Source organism: Oryzias latipes, chromosome 22 (genome assembly GCF_053564925.1).
Source record: "Oryzias latipes strain Hd-rR chromosome 22, Olatipes_Hd-rR_3.1".
In the NCBI taxonomy this organism is placed as follows: Eukaryota; Metazoa; Chordata; class Actinopteri; order Beloniformes; family Adrianichthyidae; genus Oryzias; species Oryzias latipes.
Window position 1 is genome coordinate 26,796,130 of NC_136258.1, and position 26,308 is coordinate 26,822,437.

At 40.4% G+C, this 26,308-nt stretch overlaps 1 protein-coding gene and 1 long non-coding RNA gene across 4 annotated transcripts in view; one reads left to right on the top strand and one right to left on the bottom strand.

Annotated features, from left to right (window-relative positions):
• The window catches only part of LOC101170478 (protein phosphatase 1 regulatory subunit 37), a 49,155-nt gene that overhangs the window by 17,491 nt on the left and 5,356 nt on the right, over window positions 1–26,308 (bottom strand). For 2 of the 3 annotated variants that reach the window (XM_023951989.2, XM_078941114.1), the window contains 8 exons: window positions 20,075–20,120; window positions 15,561–15,661; window positions 15,244–15,363; window positions 13,128–13,275; window positions 9,288–9,443; window positions 7,813–7,925; window positions 5,862–6,003; window positions 5,450–5,616 (listed from right to left, as the gene is read on the bottom strand). In XM_023951989.2, coding sequence (XP_023807757.2) covers window positions 5,450–5,616; window positions 5,862–6,003; window positions 7,813–7,925; window positions 9,288–9,443; window positions 13,128–13,275; window positions 15,244–15,363; window positions 15,561–15,661; window positions 20,075–20,120 — 993 coding nt within the window. Of the gene's footprint in view, window positions 1–5,449; window positions 5,617–5,861; window positions 6,004–7,812; window positions 7,926–9,287; window positions 9,444–13,127; window positions 13,276–15,243; window positions 15,364–15,560; window positions 15,662–20,074; window positions 20,121–20,193; window positions 21,144–26,308 lie in introns of those variants that run through there. The other variant, XM_078941115.1, reaches the window with a different exon arrangement.
• LOC144989108 (uncharacterized) lies at window positions 5,542–7,367 on the top strand. The gene is made up of 3 exons (XR_013653256.1): window positions 5,542–5,670; window positions 5,870–6,024; window positions 6,215–7,367. It is a non-coding gene; the product is annotated as an uncharacterized LOC144989108 (long non-coding RNA).

Here is a 26,308-nt window from a genome sequence, read left to right on the forward strand (position 1 = left end):
TAGATGCCCCCCTGGGACTGACCGTGACAGGGAGGCGGACCCACTCCGACATCCAGAGACCTCTTTGTTTCATGCTACTCCTCAAAGGAAAAAAATTCCAGGTTTCTTTTAAGGGGTGTCTCCATGGATGCACAAACATGTCGGGACTGTGATGACACTGAAAGGAGAGCGGCAAACTGAGGAGTTAACAATGATCTGTTTCAGTTTGATCACTTTGAGTGGATCAGCTGAAGCATTCGACTGACTTTGACTTAGAAAAGAAACACTGTAGGGCGCAAAGTTGGTTTAATTGGCATAAGAATTACCCAAATGTATTTGAAAGATGAACGCTAGAACTGTAATTAGCAGGAATGCATTCTGGTATACATTTTTAATATCAAAGGGAGGGGTCTTGTTATAAATACTTTCACATTAAATAACAACGGTGTTTGTGGAAGTCCAAAATGCATAAAGGTCACGGTTGGATACACGCGACAGAAGATGTGAATATGAACTTAAAACTAAATTTTTAAACCTGGATCCTAAAAAAGGCAAACAGAAGATCTGAACTATCAGCTATTAAACCAACAGAGAAGATAATGATTAGAAACTGAAGCTAAAAACTCAAAGAAAGGATAATAAAAGGATAATAATCCTGAATACACAAAAATGCGGCTATAATAAAACAACAAAGTATCTTCACATACGGTAATTTAAATGAACAGGTAAACTTTGTTCAGGAAAGAGATTCATCACCTTTGAAATAAACATCCCCAATACCTTCAGGGTTTGTGTGTGCAACCTTTGCAGCGATGATGACCACCTCCTTCCACACTCAATCAGGATCAGACTCAATTAATGAAAAAAAAAAAAAAAAGAAAGAAACCTTGAACTGTGGAAGCTGCACACGCCTCTCATTCAGATATCATTTGAAAGACAGAAGTTTCTCTTTTTCAGCAAGAACTTCCTGTCTTTCCAAAGCCTTGGAGAAGTTTGGTAATTCTGGTGGGGTATGTTTGTGACCCTAACATGATCACTTGGTCAGATACAGATCAGACACCCAAGACTTCAGGAGGACCAGGAGTGAAGCAGACAAAGAGTTTACTAAAAACTTTAAACATGTTTGGATTGGAGAAGGAAAAAACAAGTTTCTTCCTCCACTGTTCCTCCTAAACCTGTATAGACTGGTAATAAAACCTAGTTTAATGCAGTTTTATTTGAATTCTTTTTTATTACTATAATTTCATGTGAGTTTCATATGAATAAAACACAAGTTTAAGTCATCCCGGTTCTGAAAATCCAAAAACAAGCCAGCATCAAGCTACATTCACACTGCCCTCAGCAACTCGTGTTCAAGCAGCCGCTTTCAAGGAAAAGTTTGTGTAAATGTGCTTAAATGTGCATTTAAGGCTTCCACGTTCAAAACTCTTGTGTTTGTGTATCGGTATGCACATTTATTAAAACAGTTTTTGGCCTCTACATACAAAACACACAGCCATTAAACTTGCTCACTACTTTTTATTCAAAGATTCCATGACGTCCCATGTTTGCAGTAGTTAAAACGAAATAAACGTGAACATTTTGCAAAGACTAGTATTGAAATTTCTAGGGCGCTTGAGTTTGGAATAGATGTGGACACCATGACAAAATGGTGAACACCCTACATATTGGGGGTGTGAGAAAATATCGATTCTGCAAAATATCGCGATAGTTAATTTGGCGATACTCGTATCGATTCAAAATGCTGCCAGGACGATATTTATTTCATTATTTCTGAGCGTCCTTCAGTGTCTGACTCTTGTTGTACACTTCACCCTCCGACCGCTAGTTGGCAGCAGAGCGCACGGAGCCTCTTTGAGCAGCACCACACCACACAAGACAACAGGAAGACCTCAGCCAGAGGCAGCTTGTTTCGTTGTTATGAGACATGAACTACTTTGTTTTTAATTGGGATGGACACCAAACAGAAACTCTGAGCCATGTTTCTGCCAGTAACATATAAAAAGCGGATTGCTGTGCTTTTTAGTGGCTCAAATAAAAACGAGTGAAGCATGGCAGCGGCTAATAGGCTATCGGCAAAGCGGGCCAAAGTTCTGCAGAACCTCCCAGCAATAGATTCTAGTTTAGCGACCTGATGGATCAGAGGGATGTGTATAACGCTCTGAAAAAAAGGCAGACATTGTGGCGAGGGGCGTTACCGGTTACTTCCGTGTGTGAGAAGCGACTTGAGTTTTCCTATGGATCCATTCTTGCCCTCTCGCCTCTTTCTGATTCTCACAAACTGATCTTAAATGTATCAAATGATGCCTGCAGTTCTTTTTCATGATCTTCTGCTTCTTTTGAGGTAAGGCAGGTACTTTTATTAATGGATTTTTAGTGGCACGTATGTTCCAGTTCTCCAACTAACATTAAGGGTGTATTCAGACTGGACACATTTGGTTTGCTCAAAACGAACCAGAACGAACCAAAACGAAAACCAGTTCCTATCAAATCGGAAAACGAACTGTTGCATAAAAAAACCTATTAATCAGCAAGATCTGTTTGTTATATCAATGTGACTTAGTGCAACGTTTTTTTAAATAAATTTTTGGATGTCTGAGGAGATTTTTCACTTCTTTTTGGGACATTTGCCTCTCTCACACTCTTCTGATTAACAACATATTGGACGGCTTTCACTTGCTGACTTTCGGGAGAGGACACTCGTTATCTCCAAACTCCCCAACTAACGGGACGCTCTCATCGGACAAATCCAAAGCCAAATATTTAGCATCAAACAGGCATAGAGGCTCCGTCATCCTGGGCATGATGAAGAGCACGTCGAGCAGAACCTCGGCTAGTCCCCTGATAAGGATGTGTAAACAGCTCCCCTTGCAGTGGCTACAGAGGGAAGCTGCCCCTCTGAAAAAGGCGGCTTTCCACGGGGGCCAGGCTGCATGAATATTTTAAAAGAGTAAATAATTAATAATTAACAGCAAACAGGCCACTGATCAAATGGAGAAGTGTGGCAGCAGACACGGAAAACTTCCACTCCTGTAGACAAAGACAAGAGAACCCAGATTTTCACCTTCTTACCGGCCTCATAAATATGCGCATCCCCAATCGCCTCCTTACATTTACTTGTATGAACTCCACCAAGCCCCCCCATCACTCATTCACAGCTATTCCTCTGCGATTGTAGAGCGGGAGCACTTGATCTGACCACCCGCTTCTTCCTGATGGAAAGATTTGGATTTTAATACAATCGTCACTTCTCCCACCTGGATACGCCGCGCCAACACAAATCCCGCCCGCCACCGCTTAAAAACTCCCTGATTACAATTCCCTTAAAATGCCCGAGCACACCTACCCCAGACAGCGGCGGCGGTGCTAATCACATCTCAGCTCAGGGAGCCAACGCCATAGACGTGCACGTGGAAGAAACAAGGAGCAAGAGGGAGAAATCCCAAGTTTAATGACACATGTTCTCAGAGGCATCGGGCTCTTCAAAGCATCTCCTTCCAAATCTGCTTCATCTTTCCACCCAACTTTAGCCAGAGGAGACATTTAGATATATATATTAAAAAAAATTGGCTCAATCATGTAAACAACACAAACAAAAAATTAAAAATACGACATCTCTGGAAGCCACACACGTTTCGCCTTCAGAGTTAATTTTAAAGTAAGCACTCCCTTCCTTGGAGATTTTAATTAATGCTTTAATATGCAAATAAGTTAGCAGAGATAAAATCATGACAAACAGATGGCAAGTGCGGCTAAATATTTTGTGAATCCATCAGAGGCGTGTGTTAAAGTTACACTGTCGTTTTCCTCAGGCCCTTTCTGAAAACACACAACAAAGAGACGCTGCGACCTTTAAACCCGACACCAGTAAACAGTTCTGAACTTACACTCCTCCACCCCACATCATAAACTCCTACAAACATAGCTATGAGGGGTGGAAGTGATAAAAGTTAAATGGCAAAAATGTGTGAAAAAAACGGCTAACTAAAAATTAAATTTTCTAAAATTGTATATTTACCCCCCAATTATATTTACATTTATTTCACAAGGGAAAGTTGACCCCAGTTTAAAAGAAATGACATAAACAATATATAATAAATGCCAACTTTTTTTATTTTAACACAAGCATTTTTTGGAAAAGTGGGCGTGGTAAATTTAAAAAGGGGTATTTCTGAAATGTATTGATAATACCAAAGCACGCATGTTTTTTTCTGACATTTCTGACTGTTTATTTATTCAATTTGTTGTGAAGGAAAACATGCTGGTAGAAAAAAGATAAGAAAAAATATTTTAGGTTCATGACAGAGATTTTAATTTCAGCCATAATGAACCTAAAAATATATTTATTTTCCAAAGCATATTTTTTTCAAAAAAAAGTTGAATTCAAGTATTTTTACCCTTTTAATTTGATGTTAAATAAGGGACTTCACATGCATTTGGCAGTGCTAAAATCCTCCTTAGGGTGCTTCAACTCTGGTTTAATCCACACCCAGGTTTATTTCTTTGGATGGTTCAGTCTGTTTGACAAGTCTAACCCTTAGCTGAATTCTGCAGTGGAGCAAACAAGTAAATCTATTAGCAAAAGAGGTCCTAGTTCACGTGCTAGACCCAATGTAAAAGTCAACTAAACAGAGGAATGCAAGGGCTGAATGGCAGAGCAAAGGTTGGAGTGTAGCGAGAAGGTACCAACACCTGCAAGTAAAGAACCGTACACACCGGGACGAATATTCGCCAGGCGTTATTCGCCAGCGTTTTTCGCCACGTTTTTTGTGTTCACACCCAGGCGATTTTCGCTGACGATGAGTGGAGTGAACATGCAATTTCATTCCCTGACATTAGATGGCGCTTAATGTAAACAGAAATACTCCTGTACACAAGGTGGCGCTGCGCAACTTTACGCTTCTTAAAGTCGCTTTTCACTCAGAAGAAGAGAGAAGGTATTTACGCGCTTGTCAGAATAATACAAAGAAAACATGAATATTTCAAGCACCAGTAGCTCCAACTGGTGCTTGGTTCGGGGATGTTTTAGAATGTCCGTCATTATTTCTTGGCGGCTGTGTAGACGCTACTTGGCGTCTATCTTCTTCGCTGGTATGTGTGCTCAGCAGGGCAGTTTTGTGTTTGAGCGCCCCCAAGTTGTGTTTTACTGTAACTTCAGAAGCTCCAGACACGTGAGCAAAAGCGCCGTTCTCATTGGTCGAGTAGATTTCGACGCGACGCGTCGTAAAAAAAAAACGAACCCGAGGCGTTTTTTTTTTTTGACGCTTTAACGCCTGGCGTTTTTTCGCGTCGGTGTGCACACTCTCGTTGGTGCCCTTCGTTTAGTCACGAGGCGTTAAACGTCGGCGAAAATCGCCGGCGAAATTCGTCCCGGTGTGAACAGGCCTTTAGTCTGCTCATTTTTTTAGTGAGATTTGTGGTTTGACAGTCAAGAACTAGAGCATTGGTTTAAGGTTATAGAAGCACCTACCTGTTCCTCTAGAGAAACTGGATTCACATCCAGGAAAGCAAGAGACCGGTTGATCCTCAGGGACAGACTCAGGGCCATCAGACCTCCAAGCCTCACCGGATTCTGACTGAGATCCAGTTTGTGAATTTGACGACTCTCTACGATGAATTCAGCCAACGCCACGGCGCCTTGAGAATGAGAAACACTTAATGTCAGCTGGTTTTAACAGGAGGTTTTAACAGGTAAGAATAAGGTATACTGCAGGTAGCTTTTGCTAGTTACACATGGATGTGTGATGTATTTACAATTACCACTTCTAGGTAGATTTGGCATATTCGGTTAAACTTCAAATTGTGCTAATGAAAAGGTCTAAAGGTCTAGCTGTGAACTGTTGGTTTTTGTATGATCGGCCTGATGCTTCTTGCTGTTGTACCTTCACAGGTGATGTTTGTTTGGGCCAGGCCAAGCTGCTTCAATGTATTGTTTGCTATCAGGGGCTCCCTGATCACCTGGATAGCCTCGTTCCCCAAGGAGTTCTCCCCCAAGTCCAGGACCTGCAGGACCTTCAGCACTGGCTGCAGAACAGAGTAGGAAAGGTGAGATAAAACCTCCATGTGGGAGCGCTCACTGAACTGGACTGGCAGCCTCCAGCTGTCTGTTTAGGGAGCCAGTGAGTTTAGAGAGGCTGGGAAGCTTTAATTACCACCACTCAGCAGTGATTATTATGCCTTTTTAAAATGTTTCCCTTCATGTTCAAAGCTCAGAACTTCTGTTTTCTCTCTCCAGAGTCGCATTAGCAGTGAAGGTTGATTAGCTGGTGCGTGAATCCAGAGGTGTCTGGGGCACCATGGGCCCAGCAGCCTGAGGAGGAGCACGCCACCCACTCCTGGCTGCCCCTCCTCGCCTCGCCACCCTCGTTAAACTCCTCTGGTCACTGCTCTGAAGAGAGACGGCACACGGGGGCTGAAAGAAGACCTTCTTCTGAGCTAATTTGCACCGCCGCGACAACAAACACACTTGAGAAAGTGCCCCCCCGCTTCCCTTCTGCTTTCACTTTGTGCTTATAACATCCAACACTTGTCGAGGAGCATCTGCAACAATGGGGGGGGGGGGGGGGGGTATCCCGGATGGATATGCATGAGGGATGATAGCAGACAATTAAAGAGGCGACTGCGTGGCTGAGAATGTGTGAGAGTCAAGCATGGTTGAAACCTGTCAAACGTAAACCCCGGGAGGATCGCAGCGAGAAGTTTCAGATGGGGTGGGAGTGTGAAGCCAGCAAAAACACAGTATGCCTTCACACTTGACATGCTGGTTTTAAACAGAAGGAAAAAAAAATCATGTTAAACAGGAAAACAACAGGATTCTTCCTCACCACAGATAATGAGCAGACAAAGAGGAAATCTGGAGGTTAATCTAAACAACAAAAAAAATCACACGCTTTTTCGAAGACAGATCAGCAGAAAGTATGGAAAAACGGAGTTAATAGGTCTCCTTCTCATTGTCACATTAGCCATGACCAGCTAAGCCTAATTATCATTATCACAGCCTGCAAGGACATCGTTGTACCCTTGTAACGATCCGACCACACGCTCAACAAACATCTCTTATTTAATTAACTGTCTTCTCTTTGAGTGTGACATACACAAATACCATTTACATGAAAGAATGAGTGGTTTGTGGTGCTGATCATTAGAGAAGGTACTTGGAGAAGTGTCATTTCTGAATGAGGCAGGGTTTGTTTTGAGCAGGCTCGTTTACAAGTCCACAGAGAGACATTCCTTTCTTATGGCAAATTTTTACTTTTGACCACGATTGCAGCCTAGGCTTTTTTTTAATATAAACTTAATCACATCAAAGAGAAACTGCACATATAAATACCTTCTCTGATCATATTCTGAGTTTTTATTAAAGCGTTCCCAATGATCTTTTAATTGTGATTATGCCCTTTTTAAGGCAATTTATAAATAACTACTCAGCAAATGCAGTTTTAACCCTTATTTTCTCAATGTTTGTCCTCCATAATCAGAAAATGTTACAAGAACATGTTAAAAACGCCAATGAAATGTGTCGATAGTAAATTCCATGCAACACTTTACAATAGTAATGTGTTGCATATGAAAAGTTGCTTTTCTCCATGTCAGAATCAGATGATTAATGTTGATCGCGTTAAAGGTCGAAGAGTTAGGGAACAGTATGTCAAAGAGCATGTGTTACTCAGGCGACATCTCCAGAATTAAAGGGCTAAAAAAAAAACCTATCCTCTGTTTTCAAAGTCAATTATTACCTTTTTACACTTTTTTTACTAATCAAATCTGATGCGGTCACAATTATCATATTTTTTGTACTTTGTACCCTAATTTGAAAATGTTGATGTCCCTTACCAGTGCTTTGGCCAGATGCTCCATGCCGCTCTTGGTCACGTTGTTGTTGCGCAGCTTCAAGACCTTCAGACCTTCTGTCTGTCTTGACAGACCATCACACAGCTCCTCCAACCCTCAACAACAAAAAAACGGTGGAACTCAGTTCTCCATGACTTTGTGCTTTTTTAGTGTCATGAGGCTGCAGAAATTCTACAAGTTTCCACTCTATTATGAATCATTATCAATGTAAAATGTTCCAAATCTGATGGTTTTGGAATAGAAATGGTTGTGGGAACAGTCACCAGGAAGGGCAATATAAAAACTCCATGCACTAAGTAATGGCAGAAAGCATCAAGGGCGACTTACACCAGACAATCCTGCTGTTGGTCTGAATTTTTAAAAGGATCCCAAGCCTTGTGCTTTTTCAAATCGACCCCATTTTGCAAAAGTCATGGCTAAAAAGAGAAGGGGACAGGTGACATTCCACAGAAACAGCATTCTGCCTTAGTAGAATTGGACTCAAATTAACTTGGACAGCTTTAAAAAGGCTATGACAGACTAGCGACGTGTCCAGGGTGTAACATCCCTCCGCCCAACAGTAGCTGGGACAGGTGACTCCCAATGGCATCCAGAGGAATCAGAGATGGATGGAGAAAAGTACATACTGTAGAAACAACGTCACTCATAAAAGAACAACAAATGTCTCTATGCCAAATGACACAGTGTTTCATATAAGTCCTGCATCCACTGAGCGGCATGGTTCAGTCCAGTTTGGTATTTTCATATCCATGACAAAATGGACCCATGAAGCTGGACCAAACCGTACCTTTTTTGGGCCAACGTTGGTGTAGGTCCATAGAAAAATGGAACAGACCGGTTAGGGCGGAGCTACTGTTGAAACACGTTGATTGGCTGAAGGTCATTGCAACAAAACAAAAGCGGCTGTGTTTGTCTTAGCCGTCCGCTATCTTCTCTCAAACAACATTAAATGCTTTGTATATATGAAGTACCAAAAGCAAAGTGGAAAGAAAAAAAGACCTGCAGGATGTTGTGTATTGTTGTTGTTGTTGTTAGCTTCAACCCACATGCGTCGTGATGGTCCAACTTTAGTGGAAACGCTTACCTAAATTGACCGGACCATTCTAAACCGTACGGGACCGAACTGTAACGCTCAGTAGAAACAAGGCATTTGTATACCTCAAAGCATCGGAGAATCGTTAGGAATCATGCCAGATCCCAATTGCACCAATGTCCACTGATCCATACTCTGATCCATCTCTGTAAGCCAGCCTCCACACAGCTCACTTCGCCATGCCCCCGCACATAAAACAGGGATTATACCACGGGATGGATTGTCTGGTGTGAGTTGGCCGTTAGAGTACAACAGAGGGTCTTTCAAATGGATCAACTGTTGACTACCAGCAAAGATTGGTTTAAAAACAAAACACACAATGAGTAGGACTTGATGCATCACATACCCTACATTAACATCTTACCGGCATCTGCAACCATGTTGTTGCTGAGCTCCAGAGTATGGATGGTGGTGTTGAAGCGCAGCAGGTCTCCCAGCTGCATGGCATCCTGGTAGCTGTTCAGAAGATTGTTGGTGAGGTGAAGTTCTTGCAAAGCTCGGTTATGTTTCAACGCACCGACTGCAGGAGACAAGACAACAAAGAAAAGGTGCAACTCAAAAGTAGCTAAAGTGAAGATAGGAGTCTTTGGAAAGAGAAGAGTGACAGGTCATTAAAAATGAAAGGATCAAAAATATGTATTTCTAACAGTTTTATCATTCTTGTTGTTTTTATTTCATTTAAAATGTTGCTTTTGTTATTTGTGCAATGATTAAAGAAGCTTGTATTGAGGATTTCTTAATCTTTTTCAATAGTGATCGTTATATTGACACAAAAATTCTGGGGCAAGTGTGGGGAAGAGTTTTTTGTTGGGGGTCAGCTGCCCCCCTTGCTCCCCTGTAGCTCCACCCCTGGCGTTAGCTTCAAGAATCAGAAGAATGTAAAGTTCTGTCCTAAAAAAAAAAGAAAGATGTGAACAAACATAAACATAAAACACTCACGTTCACATTCATTACGACTGGGGTAAAAATAAATCTGCTATTCTAACACATCACATTGGAGGGCGCTGTCCCCTGATCGCTTTGTGAATGAAGCCAGATATTGTTTTTGTCTGATCCCAAACAAGATCCATCCAAAGTCCCTCTTAAATGGCAGGATTTCACAGTGGAACTGAGTGAGCATGGAAAACACTGCACAGCAGGAGTCAGCACCTCCTGCAGTTATTACAGTAAAGAAGGAGGACCCTCCACCCCCCCTTCCCTTCTAGGACTCTCCTTTCAGAACTTCATCACTGTTTTGGAAGAAGCCTTCAGGTGGATGTTGTATTCATGTGTGTGGCATCCTTGGTGTCTTTGTGTAATGTAAACTGCACCGTGGCTCATATTTGTCCACTCCGCCTCGACCCTTGTCCCCCCCACACCCCCCTCAGATCAATGCCGCAGATTTGATCATGCCTGTGGGGCTGTGTGTGGAATGCCAACACTGTCATCAGGCCCAGTGGGAGGCAAATGGTGAAATCGGTGGGATTGATCTGGTGGGTTCCACTGCGAGCGCCCAATCCCGCAATCATAGGCCCTCCGATCAAAGGCAATGATCCTCAGCTGGGAGCCCCGCTGGGCAGGAAGGGCGGGGGCTGGCTGGCAGGCTCGGTGAAGGTGGAGATGATGGGTAGACTGTGGGGAGTGAGTGGGAAGAGGGAGAGGAGGGGCAGAACCTTAAAAATCAAAAAGATCCAGGAAGCGGCTGCAAATGTTGAGGGGACGAGTCGGTGTCAGGGAGAGTGGGCAGCCCACTGCGTCCATTTGGGTCTGTTCTGCTCCCAGCTGGGGGCAACAGTGGGCTTTCGTCTTTTTCATCAGAAACAGAGCCTGTCGTACACTAACCTCTGATTGAAAAAGACCATGACAGATTTTTTTTGGATTTCTGATTCCTGTGCTGCATGACATGAAAATTCAAACTTTCAATTTGTTTCACATGTAGAGAAAAAAACAGTGCAATTCTTTGTTTTGAAGAACTACTCCAATGAAAATGGTGATTTTGGTGTTTTTAACAGTATTTTCTGATGATGGAGGACATTATAAAGAAGATTAAGCTCAAAGTTGCATTTCTGAAATCCACGAATCAGGAGAATCAGGAGAAGACGAACAAATTTAAGAAAAATAACCTATTTCTGACGTAGAAAATATACGGTGGGAGGGCCACAGCGTGCCCACCATGTGGCAGGAGTCCCGCCCCTTATTCAGAGACAAATTTCTAATGAACTCCAGCCACTCTGCATAAACAATGTCTTAGAAAACAACAATTATTGTCGATTTTGGCTAAAAATGGGGTAATCAGATATTTTAAAAAAATGGAAATGCTCTTCCAAAAGATTAAATGATGATTGGAGTGGGTCTTTAGAAGGATTACTTCTTTTTAACAGTGCAGTGGCTATATCGCTTTTACAGGCTGCTGTTTCACAGATTTTTTTTTATTTTTACATAACAGTGCATTGTGTTCTGTGTCTTGATCTGCTTAGACTATTGTCAATCAATCCTCTCAGAGCCATGTCACCTATAATGCATTGAGTTTGCCAAGTCTACATAAATATAAAATCGCGAGCAGCTCTTTGTTTTTATTCTATAAAACTGGACTTATTGTTCCTTGAAGGTTTATTCTTTGAGAGTTTAAACAAGAAAGTAAAGTTTGAAGATGTCCATGTCTGTTGGAGAATAGTATACAAAATGTGTGAGGAGGGGTTTCACAGCCTTAAAACACTAAGAATTATTGTACAAAATAAAGTCAACTACTTCACAGATACAGTACATCACTCCTATGATAAACGAGGAGCTACTGTATTATGTTTTTTAAAAACATATAAAACCCATCTGGCACCTCTAAGTGCTATCATTTACCTTACACATCCAACTTCCATTAATTTGGGTCTCTTTCAGGTAAAATGTTTTATCAATTCTTTCATTACCAATATAAACTGTAAACAAGTCAAGAAACCATATAAAGAAGGTTCTAAATAGCCGATAAACTCAATATAAACGGATCCAGTAGCTTCCATGTGCTCTGGTTAACGACCTTCATGCAGCTGTTGCTGATCATCATTTGAAAGAGTTTAAAAATGGCATCAAGAAGCTTCATCAGTTTCAATGAGTGGCTGTGACTGCAGGTCCGTTTGATCCATGGCTACAACAAAGAAATAAATAAAATAAAAAATAATGCTCTTTTAATTTATTGATCTGCAGATATTTTTGTCTAGAGAGCAAGAAACCCTGTTTAAGCTGTAAATCAACTCGCAGGTTCCTTTGTTTGAGCAGATAGAATTTTGTGTAAGGTGTTACATTTTACAACTCATTTAGAAAAGCTTTTAAGAAAAAACTTGTTTTCATCACAACATAAACGAGTCCTTATGAGGAGTTCTATGGAATTGTTAATAGCAGTTATGAGGGAAGTTCTAAACAATCTTTAGAAAATTCTACAACTAAAGACACCGATCAGAGCAGAATTGCTTGTGGGGTTGGTTTAAGCTTTCAATTCTGAATTTATTGTATGGCTTTCAGACTTGTCTGGTCTTGGTGTGCACCAAATCAAAACAGTTAGCCTCATATTTTCTTATTGTCAAAGTTTGATTTGATGAAGGTCACACAGATCCTCGTGAGTGCGTGTCTGTGCGCAGGCAGAACGCACGCACAACAACACGTGTTTGTGTCCATCATCAACACGGAAACATAATTATGACTCAGACTGTTGTCTTCCTCTTCCCTGAATAAAAACACTCAACCCCTCTCTGATTTGCCTGTAATGAGTTTATTTATATACATGTGCATACCCATGAGCCCTGGAGGTCATGTGACCTTCACCAGCAGGCAGCATTCCCACATGGCCCTCCTCTTCCTCGCTGATGCTGATCACGGATTTATGACGGTATGATCAGGTAACTGATAAAAGTGTTTCATTTGTTGCTTAAGTTAATTCTTATTTTATATATGACTGATTATAAAGGCATGTAAAAATGTGTGTGTGAGTGCGTGTGTGTGCATGTGTGTGTGTCCTGGCTGCCCTGGCTTCTATAGAAGTGTGCAGCAGAGTGTAAAGTGACAGGTAAGAGATTAGGCCTCTAATCCGGGTCCAGACGTGCAGAGACGGTCACAGGTCAAAATCTGGTCCTGCTGGCCTCAGAACACACACACAACAACAAACACACACCACGCATGTACACACACAGTCCACACACATAAATATGTTGACTTCCTGTGTGCATGGACTGTGCCGTACCCAGTGTAAACAGTGGCGTGCCGCTGAGCTGGGCGTTGTGAAGGTGCAGCACTGAGAGCCGGCTGGTCAGCAGAGCCTTGGAAAGAGACCGGGCCGGATAGTCAACCAGACTGACGTTACACACATCCAGCCGGGACAGACGCACACTCTGAAACACACACACAATGTGCATTATCACAATGAACCCACTTGTTTGTACAGTACTGTGAGATAACATCATACATAGACCCCCATTATGGACCTTTTCCGTTATTACGTTTATTTCAATCAATAGGTTTTAGATTTTAAACATATTCTTCATAGTTAAATCGGTCATTTGGCCTCCAGGCAGATCCCACATCTTAATCACTAATCTCTTACTGGATTCAACACATTCATGACTTTGGACACTTTCAAACTGCACGGTTTGGTCCAGACCAAATTTTGCATCTAAAATGATCTGCTTTGTTTTGTCTGAGTGAAAGATCACCTAATCCTGTGCAGATTTGGTTCACCACAGTGACAAATATCTAACATATTCATATTTGCATGCGAGGATGAAGCCCAAATCAAGGAAATGTCATCAAATGTCTCATTGGTTAATTTGTTGTCTAGAAGAGATGAATGCATTTATTTTGCCAGATTTTCTTCTTTGTGCTTTTTTCCTCCTGCACAGAAGTTTAGGAAAAAAAAAATCGCCAGAGCAAGCAGCAGCTGTCGGTGCACCACATCTTCAGGCATTTGCTGTGGTCAGTGTGAGAGCATCCAAACCAAACAAATGTTTGAGCATTCAATCAGCATTTCAGTATGTCTTTTGTTTAAAATAACTCTAAAAAGGTTAATTCGACTTGTGTTCAGTATGTTTGCAAGTTTGCCATGTCTTGCCTCTTCCAAAGTTGTGTGTTGATTAAACTGCATTCTTAAGGCCCGTACACACTGGGACGAATATTCGCCAGGCGTTATTCGCCAGCATTTTTCGCCACGTTTTTTGTGTTCACACCCAGCCGATTTTCGCTGACGATGAGCCGAGCGAACATGCAATTTCATTCCCTGACATTAGATGGCGCTTAATGTAAACAGAAATACTCCTGCACACAAGGTGGCGCTGCGTAACTTTACGCTTCTTAAAGTCGCTTTTCACTCAGAAGAAGAGAGCAAGTATTTACGCGCTTGTCAGAATCATACAAAGAAAACAGGAATATTTCAAGCAGCAGTAGCTCCAACTAGTGCTTGGTTCGGGGATAATTTAGAATGTCCGTCAATATTTCTTCGCGGCAGTGTAGACGCTACTCGGCGTCTATCTTCTTCGCTGGTATGTGTGCTCAGCAAGGCAGATTTGTGTTTGAGCGCCCCCAAGTTGTGATTTACTGTAACTTCAGAAGCTCCAGACACATGTGCAAAAACGCCATTCTCATTGGTCGAATAGATTTCGACACGAGGCGTCAAAAAAAAAAACGAACCCGAGGCGTTTTTTTTTTTTGACGCTTTGACGCGTGGCGTTTTTTCGCGTCGGTATGCACACTCCCATTGGTGCCCTTTGTTTAGTCACGAGGCATTAAACGTCGGCGAAAATCGCCGGCGAAATTCGTCCCGGTGTGAACGGGCCTTTAGACTCAGAATAAACTGAGAATGTTTGAAAATTGTGCGTTATTTTAAGCGTTTTTGGTAATTTTCTAATCTTTTGCAGTGGAAATGTGAACCTTAAGCTCCCTGCACCGACTCATGAAGCCAGTTCATACAACATCCTGGGCTATAGTTGGTTTTTTACTCCCTTTATAATTTCACCTCTGGACCAAAGTTTTAGCTGGGAAACAGAGCTTGTCTCCAAATTCCTGTAGGGAGGGATTAGGGAGTAGGGAGGGATTTTGGACACCACCAGACTCTTCTTAAGATTCTTTAGTTAAAAACAACAAGTTTGATACGAGATTCAAAGCTTCTCCTTCACTTTTCTTACACATAGATCCAATCAGATGAAAGTCAGCTCTTCCTGTTGATGTGTTTGTGCTCCAAAGTGCACTGCCAGGCCTTCTCATCCCGTTTGTTCAGCCCTGCATCGTCGCCCAAAACTCACTTTTCCTGGATAAACATTATTCCTGAGAGAAACCCCTAATGAAAAGATTACCGTTCCTCTGCCAACCTGCTTTATTAAATGAGCAAGGGCCCTCCAAGCCGATGTTCCCATGCTGGCGTTGTCAGAAATGTCAAGATATGTTGTCGATTCGTAGTACAAAATCATATCCAGCAAGGACGATGCTCCCTGGAACAGAAAACCGAGTGAAAAGTGGGAAAAATGAAGAAAGCAAGGCTCAAAATTTGACAGGAATGTTATGAAGTTTCTTGTGGAAAGAGGAGGGGAAAAAAAGCCTAATCTGATACAGGAAATGCCTGAATATGAAAGTGTATTGGAACTGGAAGACGAAGAAGAAGCAAACAAGTTTTGCTCATAAAACTCACATTTTCCTCCAGTTGGGCTGCCTGCAGATTGATGAAATCAAAGTGCAACGATTTCAGGACGGCTTCCAGAGCTTCACAGGAGCGGTGGTCTAATCGCTCACCTTGATGGAGGCAAGCAATCAAAGGCAAGATAATTTGGAGGCTGTTTGCTAACAGGCAAAATTGCCCTGCTCTAAATGTGCCTCATCCTTTTGTGTAAAATGAGCATTTCAGCGGAAAAAAACAACAAAAAACATATCAGGACAAAACAACTTCCTTTACAGACAAAGTGTTTGTGTGTGTTTTTCTTTTAATAAAGTTCTGCGACTTAATCAGAAACACAAAAAGAGGAAAAAAAAATGATGATACCGTCAGGTTTTTATGATTACACTTCCAAGAATTGAATTGCGGAGTGTCCATTGATTACTGTCTGCCGTCAGACCACAGTAATCAATATTTGTACTGAAGACGTTCGACTTCTAAAACTGATGAATGCAACCAGATGGGGTTTTTTTTTTCCACCTCCAAAAATCCAGTTGAACGTGGAATGAATATTCTCACAACAAATAAAAGATGCACCCAACAATTTGTCCTCATTCTGGAGGAAAACTGCTCAACTAAAAACAGGACAAACAACATTTTCTGAGTAGTTAAAAGTTTTCTAAAATCCAACAAAAGCCTGGAGTTCAAGCGTTTGAGTGAAACCAGTCTAGTTTTTACAAAATAGAGGAAAAACTTTTTCTCGTGCCGACACAAGTTTATGGTGTCAGACAGGAGCAGCACCTCTGTACCGCTTTGATATGGATGCATCATCTTTTGCTGCTCCTCTGTCGTGTAGAGCAGGTGAGATCTTTTTCAGAGATTTCAAAGTAAGTATTAAAGTATGTTTGGAAACTTGATTTTATTCAAGGTTTTTCTGATTATAAAAGATGTAAAAAAAAAGGTCGCTAGATTGAAAGCTTGCAGATTGCATGTCCAACAGTTCTAAATAGAATCGTAGATGGTATTGCTGCTGTCACGGATAAAACACTGAATTGACTTGTTTCCTATATATATAATTATTTAGTATTGAAAGATAATCATTGCATAAAAAAAATAATAGTGGAACATTTTAAGATAAAATCATTTTTCATTTTAAAGTCTGACTAAAAGTAGTTTTTGTCTTAAAAAACACAAGAATTACTCTAAAAGGGGATGGATGGATGGATTTTATCTGCTGTTTGCAATTTTTTTGTGGTGTCTGAATATACCATTTCAAAATCCAGTGGCATGCAAAAACTAGTGTGCATTGCTGGTTTCTAATTTGGCAAATATAGACCACAATGCATTGCGTTTGAATGATTTGTCATTTGAAAAAAATGCATTTAGTTCTTGTTCACCTTTCGGCAGATCCCTTCAGATGTCCCCACAGCGAATCAGCGTTCGCTGATTCTCACAGGTGGTCTGGAAGAGACTTTTATGCCAAATGCCCTTCCTGACACAGCCATGCATTTTTCTGGGCTGGGGACCGGCACAAGGAGACTCAGACTTTGGTCCCGCTGTGGCTACATAGCAGGCAGTAGCGCAATGGGTCTTGCCAAAGAACCCACATTGGATGAAGCTCGTTGTGGCCCTTGGGAATCAAACCTTGGTTTTCCCCATGTGCCAGTCCTGTGCTGAACTAACTCAGCCATCCAGCCGCAAATTGGATAAAAAATGTATGTAAATATATCATTTTTTTAAATTATCCAAGTTTTCATCATCAGCACGCAGTGGATTCACATTTAGTCTTCACTAAACATTTGCATTTTTTAGGTTTTTACTTTGGCAAATCTGTGATGTCACATATAAATTGGTGATTTTGGGTCTGAACTATGTTAAAATCCAGGGAACAGGATGGTCTGTATACAATACTGTATATACACCATATAGACTTTTAGGGGTTTAGGGAGTAGTGATGCCATATTTGCAAAAACTTGCCAAGCTTTATTGTTCATTATTAATGAAAAAAAACAGCCAGATGTTAAAAATTACTTATAATTTTTTTTTTTGATTAACAGCTACCTCTAAAAACATAATTTCTTGAACTGTAAAGCTAAGGTCTTTAACATTGGAGAGTTAAAACCTGTCAGGAATTGATTTTTAAGTTTAGTTAAAAAAAATAAAAGCATAACTTTTTATTTCATTTAGTATTTAAAAACATTTAAAAATGTCTTCCTTATTGAAAACCGACCAACATGTTTTTCCATAGTTGTAATCTGATTACTTTAGTGACTTACTCTTTCCACTGTGGCACTTTAGCTCCAACTGTGACTGATCAGACAAATTGACGTGACTTTTAAGGCCGTGACAGTAACCCCCCCATGCCACTCTTTCTCCTGGGTTTATTCTTATCTCCTCAGCCAAGAAGGGGGAATGATAATTACTATCATAATTATTTTCCAAATGATTTTTTTTTTTGCCCTTCTGTTTTAACAATAATCACTTCACTGAGCGGTGGCAGCGGGTGCAAGGAGAGCTTCTGAAATCCCATTTTTCCTAATCCGCCCTGCATCGGGAAGATAATGGCGGCAACACCCCGAGTCAGATGTCATCAGTGCGTGGCGACAGTTACACTCATCACGCCATCACAAACAGCTTCAACCTCTGTCGTGTCTGCTTCCGAATGATAGAGGACTTTTCAAAACTTAGGTGTAATCTAAGGTTTTAAACCCAAACCTGGCTTCAGCCGAAGCCTCAGAAAGGCTGGAGAGAAAAGCCATTAAGGGGAAAAAAAATGAATGTGCTTTATGTTTAGCTGCTAACATGACAGCAGTGAGTGGAGTTTATGTGACAGAGGCAGCACTAAATTCTAGTGTCTTTCACACAAACTCACACAAACATGACAACAAGCTCAAACAAAATATATTGAAATATACCAACTTTCTCAACTCTTCTCCTTCATCTACTTTTATTTTTATATTTCTATAAGAATACATCATGATAAAATATTCAGATAGCTTCCCTTTTTATGATGACTGCTTCACAGACAGTGTAACAGTTGTAGATCAGATAACAGATGAAGGAAAATATGGAAAAGTCCAATAAAAACTCAAAGAAAAAGTCAAAAACTATTAAAAAACATTGCCTTATTGTCCAGTCAATCCAATCGAGGGGACTCGATTGACATTTACAGACTTTTCTCCCATTTTTTTCACTAGAAATCAAGACAGAAATTAGCATTTGCAGATTGTTTATTTTCTTTGCCTGGCTTGATTCTGCTTTATTATTTTGGTTTGCACCGAATTCCCTTTACGTTTGCTGCTGCAAGATTAAATTGTGTCTCCTCGCGCGTCCCCGCCCTTCTGATTTCTGCGGCTAAATAAACCCTCACAGGGTTTTCTGATGCTCCTGTTTTCCTTCTGACAAAGCAGAAGTAAAAATACAGAAGAAGTCGGTCAAAAAGCCGAGTTGAGCTGCGAATTGACATATTTTACAGGAGGATTACAGCACTGATGAAAAGCAGCACTGCTGAGCTGAACATGCCTTGGTGAAGCTTTGTGAGCTTAAATCTATAGAAGAAAAAGTAGTTCCTAGCGTGCTATTTTTGAGAAGTTACGTAATTTGTGCACAATGTGTAAACGGCACTTAAATTGTTTCATTATGTAGCATTTTTAGAATACTGCCCTGAAATCAAACCAACAACTATTGAAAAATTGTTTTCCTAAATATCAAATTAACACAAAATATTTAATACAAAAGAATAATAATTTTAAAATATGAGTAACTTTTTTCTTCATTGCTGCACTGTTCCCTCCTGGACCATGATTGAAAATACCGTTATGAATTGGACTAACCTGGACTAAGATTAGTTATAACATTCCTAAATGATAATAGAATTTACCTAAATTAATGTTGTGTTGTATTCTACTGACATCCATCTAAATAAAATAAAAGAAATATGAATTTTTGTAAAAATCGTCTGATAAACAATTTAACTCTTTTTGTAATAGTGTAGAAGTGAAAAAAATATTTGGGTAAAAACTGCAGTCATTCCCTATTTTAAACATCAAAAAAGTATAAATTAAAAATGCAAATATAAAGAACAGATTGCATTTCAAAGCTATGGTCCCCTGCATTTTGTTTCAGCATCTTCACGGTATTTTATTACATGGAGAAAAAATTATCATTTGCATGATTATATAGATCTTTTAGTTACTTGGGGATTAAATAAAAGGGGAAAAGGTAACAGCCCAGTACTGAAAAACAAGTTTAATTCAAATTAAATGAAAACAACCTTGAAGAGGACAACTTGAGGAACCTGAGCCTAACTGGGATTTGTATATTCATTTGTCTATGCATTTTAGTGATTTCACAATCGGTTGTGTTAACCAAGTAATTCAAAAATATATTTTTTTGTGTCCCAGGTTTTTTAGGATCTTAGTTTTGTCACATTTTCTGTCCGTCTTTGGCAGACAACGTGACTCCACGAAGAAGCTGTGTTTTCCCGAAGGTTCCTGAATGTCACAGAAAGTCCTCAGTCGGGTTTGATAATGATAGTGAGGCGTGCGGCCTACCTTTCAGATCCAGGCGTTCCACGCTGCCACCTACACACCCCCCCTGCTGAGAGACAGACAGAGAGAGATTTGATGAACACACTTACACACACACACACACACACACAGCCTCTTCACACCATCGTGGTTTGATCAAGGAAGCTCGTCGGCTGCCCAACTATGAATTATGAATTTCACAGTTTCCACCAGCGTCGACGGTGACACGGCGTCCTAATTAACCAGTGTATAATAATTAGAAACAGCTGGTCATCAGTTGATGTGTTCATTTGTGGAGCCAGGCTCCACATACGTCTAATTTGACTGCATCAATCAACCGGAGGCAGCAGATCTGTGCGGGTGGTGCAAAACAAGGGACAAAAATCCCAATACATGTTTGTTTCTTCCTTATCCATGAGAAAAACAAAACAACTGCAGGATCTACTGAACCTCTTTAAACCCAAGAACTCCACAAATGTGGGGTTCAAAAAAGCTCCTGTGTCACTTTTTCATTTGATGACCTTCACTCAATTATGACAACTTCCAGTCTTTTCCTGGAGGTGTCACAAAGTGCCCACCAGGGGGCCCCAAAACTGTGAAAATTAGACTTGCGGACTTCAAATCACTTCTACTTTTTGCTGGAGGAAGCAGCTTTTTTTTTTTTTTTATCATCAAAAACAGAGGAAAAGAGAAAAAAAACACTTAAACAGACACCAGCATGTCAGTCACAGGCAGGCAGCCTCGTGCCCCACCCCCCACAACGGATCGAAGATGTCCTCCATCTTCCTCATTTGATTCCAAATTAGAGAAAGTCGAAGACTTGAAGGCGCCCTGCAGAATCGCCGTGACACACAAAAAGACGTCTCAGTGGAACAAAAATGCCAGTTTTTTTGTAAATGTTGAAGTGGTTTCACACAAAACATCGAGCACCAACAAAGATTTGCGTGGCCTCACCTGTTCTCACACACAGCAGGGACGGAGATTTTTGCATCTGAATAAAGGAAAAATTATCCTTTATCACTTTTGTGAATGACTCAGATCGGTTTATGAATCATTTGCTTAATTTTTAATGACGACGCATTAAAGAAAACAGGAAAATCTCTAATTTGGTTGATAAATCTGCTCCTGCTGGTAGTAAAACAGACTCCAATCAGCTTCTTCAAGTGAGATTAAAATCCAGGAAATTCCATTTATAGATTAAAATTCACATACTATTCAAAAAAGCTGAAAATAAAAGAAAAAGACAGAGGAGTGAGTTAACAATCATTCATATTGCTGGATTTATTGTTAAATAGAGTTTAAGACTTTTATTTTGATTTTCAGCGTGACTGTTTCCCTGATTTATTCCCACAAAAAAAATAACAGTAGAAAATTTTGAAATGTACGAGTTTAAAAGGTCAGAAAGGTCACCTCTTTGGTATGAGGTCATGTGATTGACGCTGAGTTTGAACAGAAGAAATATTTTGGGTATAAATTATTGGTAACTGGCACAGCTTGAATGAAAAACGTTAGTTTGAGTTGCTGCGATTTTCTTCGTCCATCTTGATCACTCGGATTCACGTCAGCCGTCTGTCAGCCGACCGACGAAGTAAAAAAAAACAGCACAAAATGAAGGTGGTTTTGTGCAGAAGTCTGCCGTGTGAATCTCCTTGATTTATAAAAAAAATAATAAAAAAAGAAGGAACACACAGATAGAGAAATGCACACACACTTCCTGCTCTTCACAGGCAGAACAGCTGTTTTTCATCTTAATGAATTTTTGAGCTCCTTCCTTCCCTCGCCGCTCGCCGCTGCTTTGTGGTGAAAGACGTAAACCGAAGGCGCCGGCTGCCAAAACCATTGATGTGTCAGGAGGGAGACGGGACAAAATGGAGTGATAAAAAGCAAAGACGCACGCGGAAACTTGACTCCCACAGAAGTCCTCGTCACTCCACATGGTTTTGTGTCAAGAACTCTCCAAGTGCTTCGCTTTAATTACCGACAAAAACTAAAAATGTGCGTAACATGTATGAGAATTTGTTGCCTGTTTCAGAGCTCTTATGGGTTTAAGAGAAAAAAAAAATCTCCCCCACATTTTCCTTTCAGCATCTTTTCTGCACTTAAGGATAAATTATTTAAAATAACTCAACCTTTTATCTCACACTCTTTGAAGGCGGCAAATTAAAAATGGAAATTGGGAGCTAATTAATATGCAAATGTATTCATTTGCTGTTAACAATTAGCAATTAAAGCCGCAGTGTCTAGAAAGAGCTCAGACAAAATTAGTAACTTCATTTATCATGTAAAAAAAAAAAAGAGAGAGAAAGATCTGAAAACGAACATCCAATTCTAATTGACTTTCACAGCGTCTCCTTCCGTCGCCGGCTTTGTTCGTCCGAGGCGACTCTGTTTCGTTTAGTGACTTAATTAATGCCACTTTGTGTCAGAGATACTGTCTCCTTGAACGCTTGATGTCAGAAATAATGCTCACGCTGGAGGCTGAGTGTTTGTGATGATTGGTGTTGGTTTGGGTCTCAGCTGAATTCAGATTCTGCAGGTTTCACACTGAGTGATGAGATCAGCTCAGATGCTCCTGTTCGCTCCATGTTGGCTGAAAGAAGAGACGGAAAACCCAGCAGGGAGCATCCGTGTTTCTCTGATCAGCTTCCAGATGCAGGAGCTGGAAAAGGTTTTCACACGATTGTCTGCGATCAGCTGGAAAAGGCAAAAGTGGGAATCTGGTTGGTAACTGGAATCAAACTGTTTTTCAAGTATTTTATGGATATATTTGAATATTTGATGGAACAATGCCACTTGTTTTCAATGTCTATCTGTAAAAGGATGTGATATAGAAAAAAATTGCTAAATTATTCCCTTTTCCCAAATTGAATCTCTAAAAAGAAATGATTTTGTTTTATTTCTTACAAAATTAGTTCACTGTAAATCTGGATTATATTGTAGATTGATAAATTACACATCAGTTTAACCAATGAAACAAAAAATAAAGTCTGGATCAAAAGTCTTTTTCCCAAAATTCAACAACAAAGAACTCTTAAACTATATTTACGTGCATAGAAAAATTTCCAAAACAAGCAAAGAATAAAAATAGTACTTCTTAAATTGAGTTTATTTAACATTTTATATAAAAAAAAAATGTCTATTTTGCGATAAAAATCAAGGTTTTAAGAGGGAGCTGCTTCACAGATTATGTTTTTCTCCAGCGACCTCATTATTGCTAATTTACAATAATCTCTGCACTCAAGAACGTTTTAAACGTTCTAGTTGCATCTTTAAAGTGGAAATATACTTCATTAGCATTTTTTTCTCTCAAAAAAAGTCAGATAATTGGTACACATTTGGACTAGAATCTTGCCCGTGAGCCAAATTTGAATCAGTGTTTTCACTGTAAAAAATCTAAACAAATAAATGAAGCTGGTTCTGTTGATTTTTTATTATTTTTTTTATTTTAAAAGGTTTCATCTTTTCAGTTTCTTTTCATTTTCTGGCTCAATAGAGTTGATCAGAGAGTGTTAGCAGGTGGAAGTGCTCATTCTCCAGGATGGGGGATCTTTTGCTCCTTCAAAGGCTTGTTAGCACCACAAAGTGATCAGCAGACATTTCACTCTCAGATCAGATTCCCTCTTCCTCGGCGGGAAGAGGATCACACCGTTGCTTCTGCACGCTCTTCCTCAAACTTCAAAAAAAAGAAAAAGAAAAAAAGCTTTCACCCGTTGGGTGCACCTTCCTCTCTAACTGTATCTGCTGTTAGGAATCACGCGCTTTTCTCAAAAATCTAAAACCACAAAAGCCTGGAAATGCACATTTCTGAAGACGTTGGTACTGCAAGGCGCTTAGACACACTCATTACATGAGCATTCACCTGAACACGCAAATTCAATTCAGTCAAACAGCGGCGCACACATGCCTTCCACTTTAACTGCAACTGCTCCCAATTTAATTAGCATGTAAGGCAGACTGTTTAGCACTTAGACGAGGTTTCATCGTTCCTGCACGCCGTTTTTCTAAATGGCGTCGGGGGAACTGCTGCTGCAGTGGAGTTTGTGTGTTTTAAATAAAGCATGATTGTGTTGGAGTGCGCAGAAGGCCCCGATTCCGACCAGCAGCTCCTGTTGGGGCAACATTTGTCCGGTTGTGTGCACACCCTCCTCCTGAATTTATTTTTCGCATGCAAGGAAAACAGTGCAGCACTTACTTAGTGGCATTTACCTCGACTATTCCACGCCGGGGAGGGGTGCCGCAATAACAATCAGCATGCATTTAATTTAAAAGAAAAAAAATCTTTCCCCTTTTGAATCGGGGGGAGTGGGGAGGGATGCGGGTGTGTGCGGGAGAAGCTATAACATTTGTGCCGGCAGACTTCCGCAGTGGAACATTAATGCTAATCAAAAGAGCTGAGAAAGCAGCAGTGGTCTGTAAAAACAGATTTTCTCTTGTCTTCTCATTTCTGTGGGGATCCTCTCTTTTCCCTCCCCTATCCTTCCCCTCATCCCACTCCTTCCTCAGAGGGATTTATCCCAGGGAATTGAATCTGACCCTGCATTTAGGGGAAGCATATTGTCATGTCATTTTTTTTTTCCTCAGCGGTCGAATAAATAATGAAAGTTAAGTTGTTGTAATTGATTTCTCCTCAGTCCACTCAGCTGAATAATCTGCGAGAGACACAACCACTAAGCTGTTCATTAGAAGATTTGCCAACATGCAGCTAATTCTGGGCTTACTCTCCAAAACATCAGGGGGAGAATGAAAACTTCGAGTCAAAACGACCGTAATCTGGAATCCTCTGGTACATGTAGGTGAGAAAACACTGCAGTTGGAGCCCGTTAAAAGGTACTGACTAAATCGCATTATAAATGAGTAAAAAAAGAAGACACTCTAGGCTAGGAACTAAATAGCTTTGTGTTGCTGCTGCACTAAAATTGTGTATTTTTTGTGCACCCAGCATGTCTCTGTGAGTCACATAGCTGCATTTGCATTGATGTGGTAAACTTTATCACCCAGGAAACCAGAGAAGAGATCCGTGTCAAGTTCTGATTTTTCTGTCGTGAATAAATCGATTCTTATCATATAACACAAGTTTAAAAAAAAAAGGGATTGAAATCTTTTTTACTGAATGTGGATTTTTGCTTTTCGTTGCAGTCCTTTTATTGGCTGTTTTACTCCCACAAGTTTTGGAAAAAAGATTTTAAAAAAGAACTAACAAAAGTCTGAACCAGTGTTAAATAATTCTTTTAAATAATTTAAAATCCCAACTAAACCCCTTGATTTACCCCTAAACACCCTAAAAAAAGGACAGGGGGTTAAAATAGAGGAGATTGGGATAAAACAAGGTGATGCTAATAAACTCCACTTTTTCGGTTGATAGTCGACATAAAGGATAACTCACAACCATAGATTTCATTCACAAAAAAAAAACAAAAAAGAAGAAGAAACTCCATGGTTCATATTAACATTTATTGTTTTGATTGCACAAAGTTCTGAAAAAGGAAATTTTGGAAGACTTTGAGGATGTTGTCACTGAATGACCAGTTTTTATCATATTACCGCATATTTTCACAAAAATACTAACTTTTTTATTTAGGGAGGTTTTTACTTTACTTCATAATACCGACCTGATACTAAGTCACACAAAGTCTGGAACATAAGGCGGATTCTTGAATTTAACAGCACTTTTTGAAAACGTTACCAATAGCAACCTCTGCAGGGGATTCCATTGTATTTTTGCCTGACGGAACACATCAAGCTCTATAACTAAGGCTACGTTCATACTGCAGGCTGAAACGACCCAATTCCGATTTTTTTGCCCCTATGCGACCTGTACCTGATCTTTTCATGACAGTCTGAACGACACAGATCCGATCTTTTCAGATGCGACCCAGGCCACTTGGGTATGTGGTCCTGAATCCGACACTTATCCGATCTTTTTACATGCGACCGCTGTCTGAACGGCCAGGCCACATGACTCCGATCCGTACGTCATCGACACGCTACAAACGTCATCATTCTGCGTTGAAGTGGGCGGGAACAAGAACATGGCGGACGATGCTGCTGAGACCGACTTGGCTAACACTGCTCCACAAAACGGCATGGCCAAAATCCTTGCTATCCTCCTTTTTCATTTTCTTCTTAAAATTAGAAGATTGTAATTATGCTGGCTCCTTTGAGAAAATAAATGTTATAATGCAAAAAAGCTCAGCTGTTGACAACACTGTTGTTAACATCCATTGTTAACGTTAGCTACTTCCGCAAACAACGAGTGAC